General features: G+C 35.8%; 1 protein-coding gene and 1 non-coding gene across 2 annotated transcripts; both read right to left on the bottom strand.

The window, feature by feature from the left end:
- Window positions 1-771: 771 nt before the first annotated feature.
- On the bottom strand, window positions 772-875 carry LOC130958648 (small nucleolar RNA R71). Its single transcript, XR_009077760.1, has one exon. It is a non-coding gene; the product is annotated as a small nucleolar RNA R71 (small nucleolar RNA).
- Window positions 876-10,455: 9,580 nt separating this feature from the next.
- Window positions 10,456-15,636, bottom strand: LOC130954577 (uncharacterized). The gene is made up of 5 exons (XM_057881338.1): window positions 14,797-15,636; window positions 12,989-14,544; window positions 12,607-12,795; window positions 12,329-12,509; window positions 10,456-11,305 (listed from the first exon to the last, which is right to left on the bottom strand). The coding sequence occupies exons 1-5, from the start codon at window positions 15,458-15,460 to the stop codon at window positions 10,608-10,610; spliced, it is 3,288 nt and encodes a 1,095-aa protein (XP_057737321.1). The 5' UTR covers window positions 15,461-15,636; the 3' UTR covers window positions 10,456-10,607.
- Between the last annotated feature and the right edge of the window lie 1,162 nt (window positions 15,637-16,798).

The raw sequence follows: 16,798 nt of genomic DNA, 5'->3' as shown, positions 1-16,798 counted from the left end.
AAATGTTTTCAAAATCTTTTACTTAATTTTCGAAAATTACTTCCCTTCTTCTCACATCCTTCTATTTTTTGACTAACACTATTCCTTAATGCAAAATTCGAACTCCATCTTCTTTGATAAGTTCGAATTTTCTACTTCTGCCTTCTATTTTTCTGCCTCTGACACCTCAAGGAATCTCTATACTGTGACATAGAGGATTCCACATTTTCTTGTTCTCTTCTCTTTCATATGAGCAGGAACAAAGACAAAGGCATTCTTGTTGAAGCTGACCCTGAACCTGAGAGGACCTTGAAGCGAAAGCTAAGAGAAGCTAAGGCACAACTCTCTGTAGAAGATCTAACCGAATTCTTCAAAGAAGAAGAAGACATGGCAGCCGAGAACAACAACAATGCCAACAATGCAAGGAAGGTGCTGGGTGACTTTACTGCACCTACTCCCGATTTCTATGGGAGAAGCATCTCTATCCCTGCCATTGGAGCAAACAACTTTGAGCTTAAGCCTCAATTAGTTTCTCTAATGCAACAGAATTGCAAGTTCCATGGACTTCCATTGGAAGATCCTCATCAGTTTTTAGCTGAGTTCTTGCAAATCTGTGACACAGTCAAGACTAATGGGGTTGACCCTGAGGTCTACAGACTGATGCTATTCCCTTTTGCTGTAAGAGACAGAGCTAGGATATGGTTGGACTCACAACCTAAAGAAAGCCTGGACTCTTGGGAAAAGCTAGTCAATGCCTTCTTGGCAAAGTTCTTTCCACCTCAAAAATTGAGTAAGCTTAGAGTGGAAGTCCAAACCTTCAGACAAAAGGATGGAGAATCCCTCTATGAAGCTTGGGAAAGATACAAACAATTAATCAGAAAATGTCCTTCTGACATGCTGTCTGAATGGAGCATCATAGGTATTTTCTATGATGGTCTCTCTGAACTGTCCAAGATGTCTTTGGATAGCTCTGCTGGAGGATCTCTTCATCTGAAGAAGACGCCTACAGAAGCTCAAGAGCTCATTGAAATGGTTGCAAATAACCAATTCATGTACACTTCTGAAAGGAATCCTGTGAACAATGGGACTAGTCAGAAGAAAGGAGTTCTTGAGATTGATACTCTGAATGCCATTTTGGCTCAGAATAAAATATTGACTCAACAAGTCAATTTGATTTCTCAAAGTCTGTCTGGAATGCAAAATGCACCAAGCAGTACTAAGGATGCTTCATCTGAAGAAGAAGCCTACGATCCTGAGAACCCTTCAATGGAAGAGGTGAATTACCTAGGAGAATCCTATGGTAACACCTATAATTCTTCATGGAGAAATCACCCAAATTTCTCATGGAAGAATCAAGAGAAACCTCAACAAGGTTTTAACAACAACAATGGTGGAAGAAACAGGTTTAGCAATGGCAAGCCTTTTCCATCATCTTCTCAGCAACAGACAGAGAGTTCTAAGCAGAGTACTTCTGACTTAGCAACAATGGTCTCTGATCTAATAAAGACCACTCAAAGTTTCATGACTGAAACAAGGTCCTCCATTAGGAATTTGGAAGGACAAGTGGGTCAGCTGAGTAAGAAAATTACTGAACTCCCTCCTAGTACTCTCCCAAGCAATACAGAAGAAAATCCAAAAGGAGAGTGCAAAGCCATAAACATGGCCGAATTTGGAGAGGAAAGAGAGGAAGTGGACGCCACTGAGGAAGGCCTCAATGGGCGTGCACTAGCCTCAACTGAGTTCCCCAATGAGGAACCATGGGAATCTGAGGCTCAAAATGAGACCATAGAGATTCCATTGGACTTACTTCTGCCATTCATGAGCTCTGATGAGTATTCTTCCTCTGAAGAGGATGAGTATGTCACTGAAGAGCAAGTTGCTAAATACCTTGGAGCAATCATGAAGCTAAATGACAAGTTATTTGGAAATGAGACTTGGGAGGATGAACCCCCTTTGCTCACCAAAGAACTGGATGACTTGTCTAGGCAGAAATTACCTCAAAAGAGACAAGATCCTGGGAAGTGCATGGATGAATCCATCATCCTTGGCAGACCCTTCCTAGCCACAGCAAAGACTGTGATTGATGTTGATGGAGGAGAGTTGATCATTCAAGTGAATGAAGAATCCTTGGTGTTTAAGGCCCAAGGACATCCCTCTATCATCATGGAGAGGAAGCATGAAGAGCTTCTCTCAAAACAGAGCCAAGCAGAGCCCCCACAGTCAAACTCTAAGTTTGGTGTTGGGAGGCCACAACCAAACTCTAAGTTTGGTGTTGAACCCCCACATTCAAACTCTAAGTTTGGTGTTGGGAGGTTCCAACACGGTTCTGAGTATTTCTGAGGCTCCATGAGAGTCCTCTGTCAAGCTAATGACATTAAAGAAGCGCTTGTTGGGAGGCAACCCAATGTTTTATGGTTAATTATTTTCTTTTGTTATTTTATCTTTTTTGTAGGTTGATGATCATAAGAAGTCACAAAAACAATGAAAAAAGCAAAAACAAAATGAAAAACAGGAAGAAAAACAGCACACCCTGGAGGAAGATGCTGCTGGCGTTCAAACGCCAGTCAGCCTAGCAGTTGGGCGTTTAACGCCCAGTCTGGCACCCTTCTGGGCGTTTAACGCCAGAAATGGGCACCAGACTGGCGTTAAACGCCAGTAAAGGGCAAAAACCTGGCGTTAAACGCCAGGAATGGGCACCAGCCCGGCGTTTAACGCCAGAAATGGCTCAAAACGTGGATTTTGATGCCATTTGGTGCAGGGATGACTTTTCCTTGACACCTCAGGATCTGTGGACCCCACAGGATCCCCACCAACCCCACCACTCTCTCTCTTCTTCTTCACCCATTCACCAATCACCTCAACATCTCTTTCTCTTCACCACTCACATCCATCCTTCATAAACCACCACTTCTCCCCCTTTTGGCCGAACCACAACGCCATCTCCCTCTCCCCCATTTCTTCTTCTTCTACTCTCTTCTTTCTTCTTTTGCTCGAGGACGAGCAAACCTTTTAAGTTTGGTGTGGTAAAAGCATTGCTTTTTGTTTTTCCATAACCATTTATGGCATCCAAAGCCGGTTCAACTGAGAAGGCATGACCTCAAGCCCATCACTAAGAAGAAGATGGAGCAAACAAGAGACCCCTCTCATCAAGAAATCCCTGAGATACCTCAAGGGATGCACTTTCCTCCACAAGACTACTGGGAGCAAATTAACACCTCCCTAGGAAAATTAAGTTCCAACATGGGACAACTAAGGGTGGAGCACCAAGAACATGCCATCCTCCTCCATGAAATTGGAGAAGATCAAAGGATCATGAGAGAGGAGCAACAAAGACAAGGAAGAGACATTGAGGAGCTCAAGCACTCCATAGGATCTTCAAGAGGAAGAACAAGCCGCCATCACTAAGGTGGACCCGTTCTTTAATCTCCTTGTTCTTTATTTTCTGTTTTTCGAATTTTTATGCTTATGTTTATCCATGTTTGTGTCTTATGATCATTAGTGTCTTAGTGTCTATGCCTTAAAGCTATGAATATGAATCCATCACCTTTCTTAAATGAAAACTGTTTTTATCACAAAAGAACAAGAAGTACAGGATTTCAAATTCATCTTTAAAACTAGCTTAATTAGTTTGATGTGGTGACAATACTTGTTGTTCTCTGAATGTATGCTTAAACAGTGCATATGTCTTTTGAATTTGTGGTTCATGAATGTTAAAAATTGTTGGCTCTTGAAAGAATGATGAAAAAGGAGACATGTTACTGTGGATCTGAAAAATCATAAAAATGATTCTTGAAGCAAGAAAAAGCAGTGAATACAAAAAAAAAAAAAAGAAGGAGAAAAACGAAAAAAGGGAGAAAGAAAAAAAGAAAAGAAAAAGAAAGAAATAAAGTTGTGATCCAAGGCAAAAAGAGTGTGCTTAAGAACCCTGGACACCTCTAATTGGGGACTTTAGCAAAGCTGAGTCACAATCTGAAAAGGTTCACCCAATTATGTGTCTGTGGCATGTATGTATCCGGTGGTAATACTGGAAGACAGAGTGCTTTGGGCCACAGCCAAGACTCAATAAGTAGCTGTGTTCAAGAATCATCATACTTAACTAAGAGAATCAATAACACTATCTGGATTCTGAGTTCCTAAAGAAGCCAATCATTCTGAATTTCAAAGGATAAAGTGAGATGCCAAAACTGTTCGGAGGCAAAAAGCTACTAGTCCCGCTCATCTAATTTGGAGCTTAGTTTCATTGATAATTTGGAGTCTATAGTATATTCTCTTCTTTTTATCTTATTTGATTTTCAGTTGCTTGGGGACAAGCAACAATTTAAGTTTGGTGTTGTGATGAGCGGATAAATTGTACGCTTTTTGGCATTGTTTTTAGTATATTTTTAGTATGATCTAGTTAGTTTTTAGTATATTTTTATTAGTTTTTAGTTAAAATTCACTTTTCTGGACTTTACTATGAGTTTGTGTGTTTTTCTGTGATTTCAGGTATTTTCTGGCTGAAATTGAGGGACCTGAGCAAAAATCTGATCCAGAGACTCAAAAGGACTGCAGATGCTGTTGGATTCTGACCTCCCTGCACTCGAAGTAGATTTTCTGGAGCTACAGAAGCCCAATTGGCGCGCTCTCAACGGCGTTGGAAAGTAGACATCCTGGGCTTTCCAGCAATATATAATAGTCCATACTTTGCCCAAGATTTGATGGCCCAAACCGGCGTTCAAAGTCACCTCAAGAAATTCCAGCGTTAAACGCCGGAACTGGCACCTAATTGGGAGTTAAACGCCCAAACTGGCACTAAAGCTGGCGTTTAACTCCAAGGAGAGTCTCTACACGAAAAAGCTTCATTGCTCAGCCCAAGCACACACCAAGTGGGCCCGGAAGTGGATTTTTATGTCATTTACTCATCCATGTACTAGTTTTCTATAAGTAGGACCCTTTTACTATTGTATTTTCATCTTTGGACATCTAGTTCTTAGATCAGATCTTGGTTCTTCTGGTTCCCTCTCTGGGGCCGAAACCAATGATCACTTTTGTTCTTATGTATTTTCAACGGTGGAGTTTCTACACACCATAGATTAAGGTGTGGAGCTCTGCTGTACCTCGAGTAGTAATGCAATTACTATTGTTCTTCTATTCAATTCCGCTTGTTCTTTGTCCAAGATATCACTTGTTCTTCAACTTGATGAAGGTGATGATTGACACTCATCATCATTCTCACCTATGAACAAGGTGACTGACAACCATTCTTGTTCTACAAGCATCCGAGGCTCTAGTGAATATCTCTTGGATTCTTCGGAATCTTCGTGGTATAGGCAGGACCTGATGGCGGCATTCAAGAGAATCCGGAAGGTCTAAACCTTGTCTGTGGTATTCTGAGTAGGATTCAATGATTGAATGACTGTGACGTGCTTCAAACCTGTAACCTACTGGGCGTTAGTGACAGACGCAAAAGAGTTATTCTATTCCGGTAGGGGAGGGAACCAAACCGGTGATTGGCAGCACTGTGACAGAGTGTGTGCATTAGCTTTCACTGCGCGGATGGGAGGTAGCTGCTGACAACAGTGAAACCCTACACGAGCTTGCCATGGAAAGGAGTAAGAAGGATTGGATGAAGACAGTAAGAAAGCAGAGAGACGGAAGGGAAGGCATCTTCATACGCTTGTCTGAAGCTCTTACACCAATGATATACATAAGTGTCCCTATCTTTATCTTTTATGTTATTTTCGTTCATCACCATTATACATTTGAGTCTGCCTGACTGAGATTTACAAGATGACCATAGCTTGCTTCATACCACCAATCTCCGTGGGATCGACCCTTACTCGCGTAAGGTTTATTACTTGGACGACCCAGTGCACTTGCTGGTTAGTTGTGCGAAGTTGTAGTGATCACAATTTCGTGCACCAGTGTGTTAGTGTGTGTGTGTGTGTAATTCGAATCAGGGTGATTCGAATTAGTATGTGTTAGTGTGTGTGTGTAAATTGAATTTGTATGATTCGAATTACTATGGTATGTGTAATTCGAGCGGCTCTAATTCGAACTATATAGAAAAGTGCTCTTGGTAGAACCTTGTAACGTTTTTATCTTCGGTAGAATTGTATAAAACAACCCTCTACTTGGTTTATATGCGTCATTTGCCCTAAAATTTATTTTTAAATAAATACTCTAATTCAATTATTAGAGATAATAAAAATCAATTTCCTTTATAATCATGAAATAAAATTAAAAATCTAATTATTCAACTTAAAGTATATAAAATCCTTATTATTATTCAATTACTAAAACTTTAAATCATAAATAAAAAATTACTTAATTTATATATAAAATCTCTTAAAAATATAATCTTAATTAAATATAATAAATAATAAATAAATTTATTATTTAATTTTTTTAGAAATACGGGGTCTTACACCTTGACCCTGTCCCTGTCTTCTGTATCATTTTGGACTTAGAATGATATCCTCTGCTACTATTAATAAGAACATTTTTTCTGTTTTGATTTTATAATTTGAATTTCACTAATTTTGTTTTGAATCTCAATTTTTGTAAGTTGTTTTTTAAATTGACTTTTTTTATTTATTTACAAATGTACTATCTAAAATTTTTTTATTTACAAATGGGCAACCTAAAAAGCTAAACCTTTGATAACAGGTTCATTTTTAAAGAATACTGTACTTTCTATTTTTTTTTGGAATACACTAATTTTTACTAATTTTATCAAACACACTAAAAAATAAAAAAAAAATTTTAATAAAAATTTTTTTTTTAATAACTTAATAACACCCAAACAAACTCTATATATTTACATTTTCTTTTTGATTCATACATGAATTTAACATAAATACAAAAAAGTCAAGATGCTTAACTTGAGTTTATTCTATTTTTCTGCAACTATATTTATGTGAGGTTAGACTGTAGTGAATGAAATGTACATACCTTTATAATATTATTTTATTAATAAAATTAAATAAGAACTATACGTTTAACCACCTTTTTGATACGAAACATAGTAAGTTTTTGGATTGATATGCCCACGATGTATTAGACCTACATTTTTTTGGATTAGTATGCATAGGATTGGTATGCGCTACATGCACATCACTTTCAGCTACTATTTTAGCTATTGTATTAAATACGTATACAATACAAAATACAAAATACAACATTTAAAACTCAAAAATAGAAATCTCATTCTCATGCGCTCGCTGAACAATGTTCTTCTTTTCTCCTTTCCTTACTCTCACTCTCACTCTCCGATGCCACTCTTTCCTCATCCTCATTCTCAATGGTGATTCTCCTTTCCTCTCTCTCCGGCGGCACGATTCTCCTTCTCCCTGTCTCCGATGGCACGATTCTCCTTCGCTCTCTTTCAAGCGCGGTTGCAAGTCTCCTTCCTCTGTCTCGGGTGCGGTGCTCTTTGTCTCAGGCGCTTTCATCGACTGTATTTTCCTTGTTTGATTCTTCAAGATAAATTTCTATTCCTTATTTTATTCTGCATTTTTCTTACATTTTTCTTGTTTTATTCTATTAGCTTCTTCGATGGTTTTATCCAGGTTAAAAAAATAAACATAGTTTAATTATGCTCAATTTTTAAAAATTATATTATAGCATAGTTGGATGTTTTCCTATCCAATGCTCTTGTCAACATTTATGTCAGAATTGGCAATTTTTTTTGCGCGCAGAAGTTGTTTGTTGAAACTCCCCAAAGGAACATTGTTTCCTGGTCTTGTTTGATTTCATGATATGCACAAAATGGCATGTCAGATGACGCTTGTATTCTATTCAAAGAGATGATTTCTGCTGGCCTCATGCCAAATCACTAGCCATTGGCTATGCCCTTCGAACTTGCCAAGACGGAGGTCCAACTAGGCTTAAACTCGGCATGGATATTCATGCCTTAATTTCTAAGTCTCCATTTTCTTCAGACTTAAACAAATGTGATATCTACAGCATGTTTGATTATAACTGGATTTTTGTTATATGATTTGGAGTCTATTTGATTATGCTCAGCTTTTAAAATATGATATTACATCATGTTTAATTATAGCATACTTGATATTTGATTATTGAGTTTTAACTTTTTTTACATTTTGAATTTGATTGGATTTTAGTTGTTTAATTTGCTAGTTTTGAAATATACAAAAGAAGACTGCACCAAAACAAGTAGAAACAGAACCAGAAAACAGGGACATCAAAGAAAAAAAATTAATTCTATTATATCTATCCCTATACATCAAACACATGCAAAAACCAAAGTGCATATAATTAACTGAAATATATAATTGTGGTGTCATACCTATTTATTAGGTATGTCGTATCAAAGCTCACAACGTCACCAAAGTACTCATAAGCAGCACGACTCTAGCATCAGCCTAAAAAGCATGTTTTATGCGATGTTGCTCATCCAATTTAACTTCGTAAAAGAAGTTGCGGTTTTGTTGTTGCATCCTATAAAAATACTGCATTAATAATTGTGCATCCCCTTCTTCTTCAATGACTCTGACACTTCTTGCTACATGATTCCGAAGATCTTTTTCAGTAAAAGTTAATTTATCATAGCCACCAGCAGCAGTTGCTAAGCTTTGATAGGTGTTTCTTATTGTAACACCAACTTGATCATTGATCTCAGCTATCCGTTTGGCATGCAAGCTTAATTTCCTATTCTTTCTCAGAGTCTTTGCCAAGCTAGGACTAATAGCATGGTTGTGCTGGATATTCACAAAAGTTGACACATATTCCATTTTCTTATCCCTTTTCACAATAATCCTAACTTTACAATTTCGCTCGAAAGTTGGATTTGTCTTCTTTAGTGGATCAATTTTTATCTTCGATAACCAGCTCTAGAACATACCAAGATTTGGTATGTAATTTGTCTATTTTGATCCCACTTAGTAGTTCTTATATTCCATGAAAAACTAACTCTTTTTGCATAATTGGTATAAAAAGTTTCATAATCTTTCACAGAGGAGAATGTCATTCCTATGCTTGGAACAACCTAAAACATAGATAATAAAAAATTTAAAATATAATCAGGTATAAAAATACTCTCAATTTTCTATGAATGAACAAGACAAATTAGTAGTCAAGCACTGAATCTAAGTATAATCAAACTCAGTAAACATATATAATCAAACTCAATAGTCAAATATAGCACTGATCCTGAATATAATCAAACTCGGTAAACATGATAATCAAACTCAATAGTCAAATATAGCACTAAACCCCAACACATTCATAGAATCAGAATCATCATCTGATCTAAGAAAATGCAGAGATTTTAATCATGCAAAACTACCAATTTGACTCCAATCCAGAAGCTAAACATTTTTCTCATTACACAAATTTTTTAGGATATAATCACACAATGTACATGATGTAAAAGGATCTAAATGACATAATGAAGCCACATATCATAAGCATAAGCCAAATCAGAAGCATTTGCATAACTAGATAATCAACAAAATTAAAATAAAATCAAGAGTAAAACATGGATAATAAAAAAATTAAAATCAAATCAAGAATAAAAAAATTAACATATGAAGTAAATTAAACACAAACCTCATCATTCGAGCTTGTGGATTCCATTGAATCAAAAGTTATAATCGAAATCCTAAGATAACAAGAATAAAAAATGGCGCGAAGCAAATCAGACGGAAGCGTGGAGAAGAGAAGAAAGCGCAAGAGATTATGGCGCGAAGCAAAACGAAAGAAGTGAGATTGGCGCAATCAAAGAGAAGTAAGTAGTGAGGTTGGCGCAATCGAAGAGAAGATAAGAGAATTGAGGTGCATGAGAAGAGAAAAGAAGAAAGCGTGAGAGATTTTGGCGCGATGAAGAAATCTCACTCTCATCGCATTGTGCTACTGCTGAAAAATAGTGTACAAATAGCATTTTCTTTTTTATTGTATTTTAGTGAAAGTGGCTGAATTGGTGGCTGAAAAATAGTGTACAAATAACATTTTCTTTTAATCCTTTAGTCTATTTTATCCTGTATCTAAATATAGTTATATGTTCGTTTAGTTTTTTAGTTAGATTAAAAAGAGAATTACACAAGTATATCTTTTATTCAGATGATATTAAGGATCAACTACTATTGCTAACAATAGGACTTTAAAGGAATCACGTAAGTGAATTAAATAATTTAGTCACACCAAAAAGCTCTTTTATCATCATTTCAGACCCTGCGCGGGAACGTGTACTAGTTTTGTTAAAATATACTCATGTCTTACGTCTCCCTTATGACCCAAAAAGAAAAAGAGAAAAGTCTACCTTATGTACTTTTTGTCTTTTTCTTTCATTAATCTTGTTCATTAGTAAGAATAATTAACTTCTATCAATTTTAAGGTTTCAAACACCTTGAATCATCTCTATTGAATCTACTGGCATCACATTAACTAATGTGAGAACACCGCAATGAAAGGTTGAGAGAACACATTGACAATACGGTCACCCAACCTGTTCCATAACGTAGAACAGACACATAAGAAACCAAACTTATATACATACATGAAAAAAACATAAATAAGATCAAATTCTGCAAATGTATGTCTCAAACATAACTAATACAGAAATTAAATTCGGTCATTCACTGATGAGTCCATTTTGAAAACGTTATTATTACAAGCTCTTCCCCTCAACAACCTTCCAGTCTCGAAACATGTTCCCATTCCGATGCTAAGCCATCGGCAGGATGCTGATTGTTGTAGTCAAACTTGTGGTTCTCGCAAGGCTGAATTTCTTCACTGTCCTCCAAATCGAGTTGAAGCTCCTTTGGAATTGACTTGTCAACAGCACTGTAAGAACTGAGATACACAATGGAAGGATTTACATGAACATCTAAACTCTCAACTACTGATGCCTTTGCGTCAAGTATTGTGTTATCCATTCCTTTGTCAGCAAATCCATCTAACAGTGTGTCTTTTGAAGATGAACTCAAATCTTCGACACGGGATTTAAGAATATGAAATCTTGCCATGACAGATGCCTCATGATCATCCACCTTCATTTTGCTTAGAAGAGGAGATTCTTGGCTAAAATTAATATGGGTTTGAACTTCTTTTCCTTTGGATGGAGAATTGTCACCTCGAGTTCTCAGAATGTGAAATCTAGCCAAAACAGAAGCTTCACCATTCCCAACATCTTTCTTTGTGCTAGAAAGATTAGAATTCTGGACAAGACTATCCAGGTTTTGACTAGTATTTCCCTCAGGTGTCAATGGATTAGGCTTGTTCATGTCAATAGAAGATTTTGAACCAGGCATATTCTTAGCATTTGCATCTGCATCAATGTGTGTTGCAAAACTTTGGCTTATATTAGATTGATCTTCCACGTCTGCAACATAAAAAGGAATACAAAAACATGATGTAAATTTTTATAAAAATAAAAAATAGAGGAACATATCATTTGTTTAGGAGTAAAGTATCGTTTTTGTCCCAACGTTTGGAGTAAGTCTCAAAGTTGTCTCTAACGTTTGAATCGTCCTATTTAAGTCTCTAACGTTTCAAAATTGGCTTAATGTTGTCTTGCCGTTAGGAATCTGTTAACGAAATTGAGGACAAAATTGAGACGATTTTGAAACGTTAAGGACTTAAATAGGACGAAAACGTTGGGAACAAAAACGATACATAGAAATAAATTTTAATTTTATCCTTCACTAATATCAATCTTTTACAGTACATAGTTATTCAATTATTTTTTAATCACATTTAAGTAAATTACACTTAATTACACAGCTTTTATTCTAAATAAATTAATTTTTTATAATTTTACTTTTAAAGAATTTTACTCATCATGAAATGTTTGTAAAATGACTAGAATCACGTTACTTTATTGTATATGTATCATTTTTTTCGCCACAAATTTATGTGCTAGTCATTCTACACACATTTTTTGATGGGTAGAAATTTTTTAAGAGTAAAATTATAAAAAATAAATTTATTTAGAATAAAGTTAATGTGATTAAATATAATTTACTTAGATGTGATTAAAAAATAATTGAATAACCATGTACCGTAAAAAATTGATATTATTGAAAGTAAAATTAAAATTTATTTATATGTATCGTTTTTGTCCCCAACGTATTCGTCCTATTTAAGTCCCTAACGTTTCAAAATCGTCTCAATTTTGTCCTGCCGTCAATTCCGTTAACAGATTTCTAATGGCAGGACAACATTGAGTCAATTTTGAAACATTAGGGACTTAAATAGGACGATTCAAACGTTAGGGATAACTTTGAAACTTACCCCAAACGTTGCGGACAAAAACGATACTTTACTCTTTGTTTAAATACTATTTTATCTAGTACTGTATAGTAACAAATGACCCGTTTGATATACCAAAAACAACACAGTCAACCTTTTTGCTTGAGCCTCTTGATTTCATTCTTCATTTGATTGTAGCGAGCTTTATAATGAATGGAACACAACGAAGCTTCAGCTTCAAGCCATAGATTCTTATATAGCACTGAAGTTTGAGACTCCACTTCATCATCATCATCATCATCATGCAGATTCTCACTAAGAATCTTCTTTAAAGCCTATAAAGCAAAAGTATGCAACAATTAATTTTCACCCCTTTAGTCGTAAGGATATTTGAAAGGATAAACAGGAAGAATAAATGAGATATTAAAGCACCTTAGTCATTTCATCTTCTTTTTTCATTTCTGCATCACCCCTTGGAGAAATGGAGCTTGAAAGTTGTTGGACTAATTTTCCAGATTTGATATGCAGGTTTTTTGCCTCTTCAACAAGTGGATTCTCAAGCTCAACCTTAGGAATCTCTGGTACTAATTGGGTTACTTGGTGCTTCACAAAACTTGCATTCTAAGAATACAGATGCAAAACATACAAGTTATGTAATATAGTACTAACTATTTAACTGGCGTACAACACATCCTCATGGAATTCAAAACCAATTAAAATAAACAGCTTATCAGCAATAGCTAGACATATGTTGTATTAACCTTTGCTGAGAGATGCTATATATATTGAATAAATTGAAGATATAAGAATATACCTGTTGAAGCTTGCATGATTCTCTGGCATGCCTGGAAGTTCCGGGATGTGGTGAAGGAAATTCTTGCAAAGGGGTAATTCTTTCAGCATTCTTTAAAGAACATGCATTGAGATTACTGATCACAACTTTTAGTACGTTGAAATCTTGTTCTTTCAATTCACAGGCATCATTCATGCAATGAAAAAGAAGCAATTCTGACATATTGTGCATCGTATCAACCAGCATTTGGACATTTAATTTTGGACTTGATACTTTCTCAGCAGACTTTTCAAGTGATTTAGATGCATCTACTACAGTAGTAGAAGACAAGGTATTTTCTGGGATCTGAGATATACCACATTTCAAATCATCATTCACATTGCTCCCAGCACTCACATCAGTTTCATTCATATTGTTTCCAGCATTAGCACCATCAGTCTCCGGTTTATGATACAGCAGTTTGTTTTCATCTACAAGAGAATGATCTATCCAAGAGGTTCTAGAATCACGATGATGAATTGGCTTGACTGGTGGGACATTTTTTTCCTTCACTTCAGTAACGCCATTCAGGTATTTAACCTCAGAATTACAGCTTGGCTCAGACTGAAAAGAGGTATTACGCGTTGCATTATAAGAATTGCAATTTGGATATTTAAAATTCAATGCCGGAATTTTCCTTAGATCTATATCTTCTTGATGGACAAAATCATTTAGATCATGATTGTTGTTTGAAATTTTACTTGATCTTTTCACATTATTGTCGGTGTCAAGCAAACAATTCTGAGGCTCTTGAATAACATAACCAGAGAACTTCTCAGTTTTCTGCACATATTCCAAAGGCTTGGTCTCAGAAGTTTCATAACGAGAAAAGTAACCGGAAGGGGCGCCCTTCCAGCAAGGTGAGTCTACAGCAGGATTGCATCGATCTGCACTGCCAAAAGATTTCTCGATGGAATTGACATCCCGATTAGCACTGAGTCTCAAGCTCAATTTATCCAAATCCACATGAGAATCTTGAACTCCATTTGTCTCTTTAAATATATAGTCCACAACATTCCTTGGATCGATCTTGTCCATTGCATTGTTTGATGAGAATGGTTCATTTCTTTCTAGATGCAGGCGGAGATGACTTAAATCAAAGCCACCTGAAGTTCCAGAACTAAGTCCTTGATCAGCCTCCATTACCTTATATAAATTATTGTTTCCAAGGTCTCCATCTGTAGGATCATTGTTCATTTTCAAATCCATGACCAGACCTGGTATAGGTGACGAAGATGTTGTATCAACTCGTAATGGCCTATCACAACGCTGCCTGGAAAATTTGTCGTAAGAACTAACACGTGACAAGTTCCCTGAATCACCAGCTTTCGCAGGAGCCTCACCATGTGTTTCTAGAGGTAATAAAGTGGATCCCATAACAGATATACCTGAAACCTCAACTGGCGTGGGTTTGAAGCTTCCCCACAAACAAGATTTACTATCCAAATGATCAGCACTTGCAGCAGGAATGCTCTGTTTTTCCCAACCAGTAGTTTGTGCAACTTTGCTATTAACAGAGTCTGTCCCTTCTTGACCTCCTGCATTAAAATAAATAATTTGTTTTCACGATAATCATGACATCCTGCATTAAAACAAATAATTTCTCACAGGGCACCACACAAATTTCAAACATTGAGGGAAAAAAATCTTCATTTGAAATTCGGAACGTTAATTTCGTTCTTATCCTGCAAAAAGTTTCTCACACAACCATTTAAGTAAGCAATAGAACACAACTACAATGAGCATAACAACTTGGACAACACCAACAATAAATAAGGCCAAAAAAAAACCTTGGTTCATCCTTTCTTCAACAGCAGAACCAGCAACGTTTGTTTGATTTGCGGAGAAACTGGTCCCAACACCCACATGCATTCCCTTACCATGGTTCAACTCTGCAAACTGATTCCACAATCCAGCACTTGGACCAATAAACCCTACTTCAGGTGAATTCTTAGCAAAATCAGCAATAGTGGAGCCATCCAAGGAAGCAAACCCGGATGATATCGCAGGCCAATTATTAGGTACAACAGAAGGAGCTGGATCATGAATTGGGGATGGAACATACGAAGAATAGTAAAATTGAGAATCAACATGGCTCGGTTCTCCACCATTATTGGAAGAACACTGATCATAAGAGAATGAGTCCATAGTAGCCAGACCTAGAGACTTAAATTGAGGCAATCGAACACTGGAAGAGGAATCAACAACGGAATAGCCATAAGGTTTTGAAGGAGGAGGCGCGGAATCCAATTCTCTGATAGGGTTGGAGAAGAAATCGTAGCCGTAGGATCGGGGTTGAAGAGCGGATTCAGCAGAATCGGGAAACGGCAGGGCCGAAACGACGTCGTTGGGGGAGAATCGATTGACGCTAAAGGGGGCCGCAAAAGCAGATAGATTTGAAGAGGGTGAGGGATAGTATGCCCAATCGTTGCTGTGCGAACCAACGCCCTTCATCGCCTGAGAGAGAGAGAGAGAGAGAGAGAGATTAGAAATTTGAGAATTCAACGGAGAAATTGGGGAAAGAGAGAAAGGAGTGACGTAACAGAATGGGTAGCGGGAATCGGAGGATAAACAGCATGAGATAACGGAGACGACTGAAAGTCTGAAACTACCACTGGTGGGTCTCACTGCTTATGGGCTATGGCCTGTGCTTTTTAGTTTTTTCAATTCGAATATATTTCTCACACACGACGCAAGTGTTTAACTTTTAATTTAGGATAGTCACCCAAAAACTTTTAATTTAAGAAAAAAGACATATACGTCCTGATTTTTTAAATTTTTTATAAATATATTTATGATAAAATTTAAATACAAAAAAAATTTTAATTTTAATAAATAGAGGATAATTTAGTTTTTCTGTATATTTGTCTCTCATACACCAAATAGAATTAGTTATCATGGCTGAAATAGTGTCTAGGTATCCGTTACAGTGCCACGTTAAAAGCGGAATAAAGTTCGAAAGACAAATAAGTCATTGACGTCATTTTGCAAATAAAATTCGAAAGACAAATAGGTCTTTAAAAATTGAGTTCATTATACTTCTATTATGCTTCTATTATGAGAATTTAGTTTATAAAATTATACTTGTATTTTAAAATCTAGTTAACTTATTGTATTCTGTAATTTAAATTATTTGTATTAAAATTGTAGAAATTGGGCTTGTTCCGTTTTTATTTTTTTTCTTAAATTACATTAGTTCAGATTTAGTGCATTTGTATATTATATTAGAATTTGTAAATTGCATTAGTTCAGTTTTGATCATACCAATGGCATTAGTTAGCATCAGTTCATTTATGCATTAAGTCAATATTAGTTCATTTGTCCATCATTCATGTATTAAGTTAGCATTAGTGCATTTGTGTATTATATTAGAACTAGTATTTTTATCCATAATAACATTACGAGAATAATTTTTTTTTAAAATTATAGTTCACTTTGTTCTAACGACATAAATTATGCATGGCACAAAAGATTTATAAAATCAAATTACTTTTAAAAAAAGTCGTAAGTTGACAAAAGTATCTGACTAAGAAAACTAAGATATCTGCGGATAAAAAATTAAATAATAAGATTTTTAGTTATTATTTTTATATGAAAAGTCTAATTTTTATTAATAATTAATTTTAACATTCGTTATCTAAAATTTAAAATAATTTAATATGTATACTTTTACATTTAAAATATTTTAATTGTAAAAAAATATCGGATGATATATTTTGATTTGTCAAATTACTAATATAAAATATAATTATATATACAGTAAAAATAGTAGAGAGAAATAGAAAAATGAAG

This window comes from Arachis stenosperma, chromosome 10 (genome assembly GCF_014773155.1).
Source record: "Arachis stenosperma cultivar V10309 chromosome 10, arast.V10309.gnm1.PFL2, whole genome shotgun sequence".
NCBI lineage: Eukaryota > Viridiplantae > Streptophyta > Magnoliopsida > Fabales > Fabaceae > Arachis > Arachis stenosperma.
Note: the sequence above shows the minus strand (reverse complement) of the source record. Positions and strands in the feature narration are given on the sequence as shown.

Coding starts and splice junctions, on each gene's coding strand:
- LOC130954577 (XM_057881338.1), bottom strand. CDS start 15,460: ATGAAGGGCGTTGGTTCGCACAGCAACGATTGGGCATACTATCCCTCA. Junction 12,796..12,988: donor AATCATGCAAGCTTCAACAG/GTATATTCTTAT, acceptor CTGTATTCTTAG/AATGCAAGTTTTGTGAAGCA. Junction 11,306..12,328: donor CAAGAGGCTCAAGCAAAAAG/GTTGACTGTGTT, acceptor TTTATGTTGCAG/ACGTGGAAGATCAATCTAAT.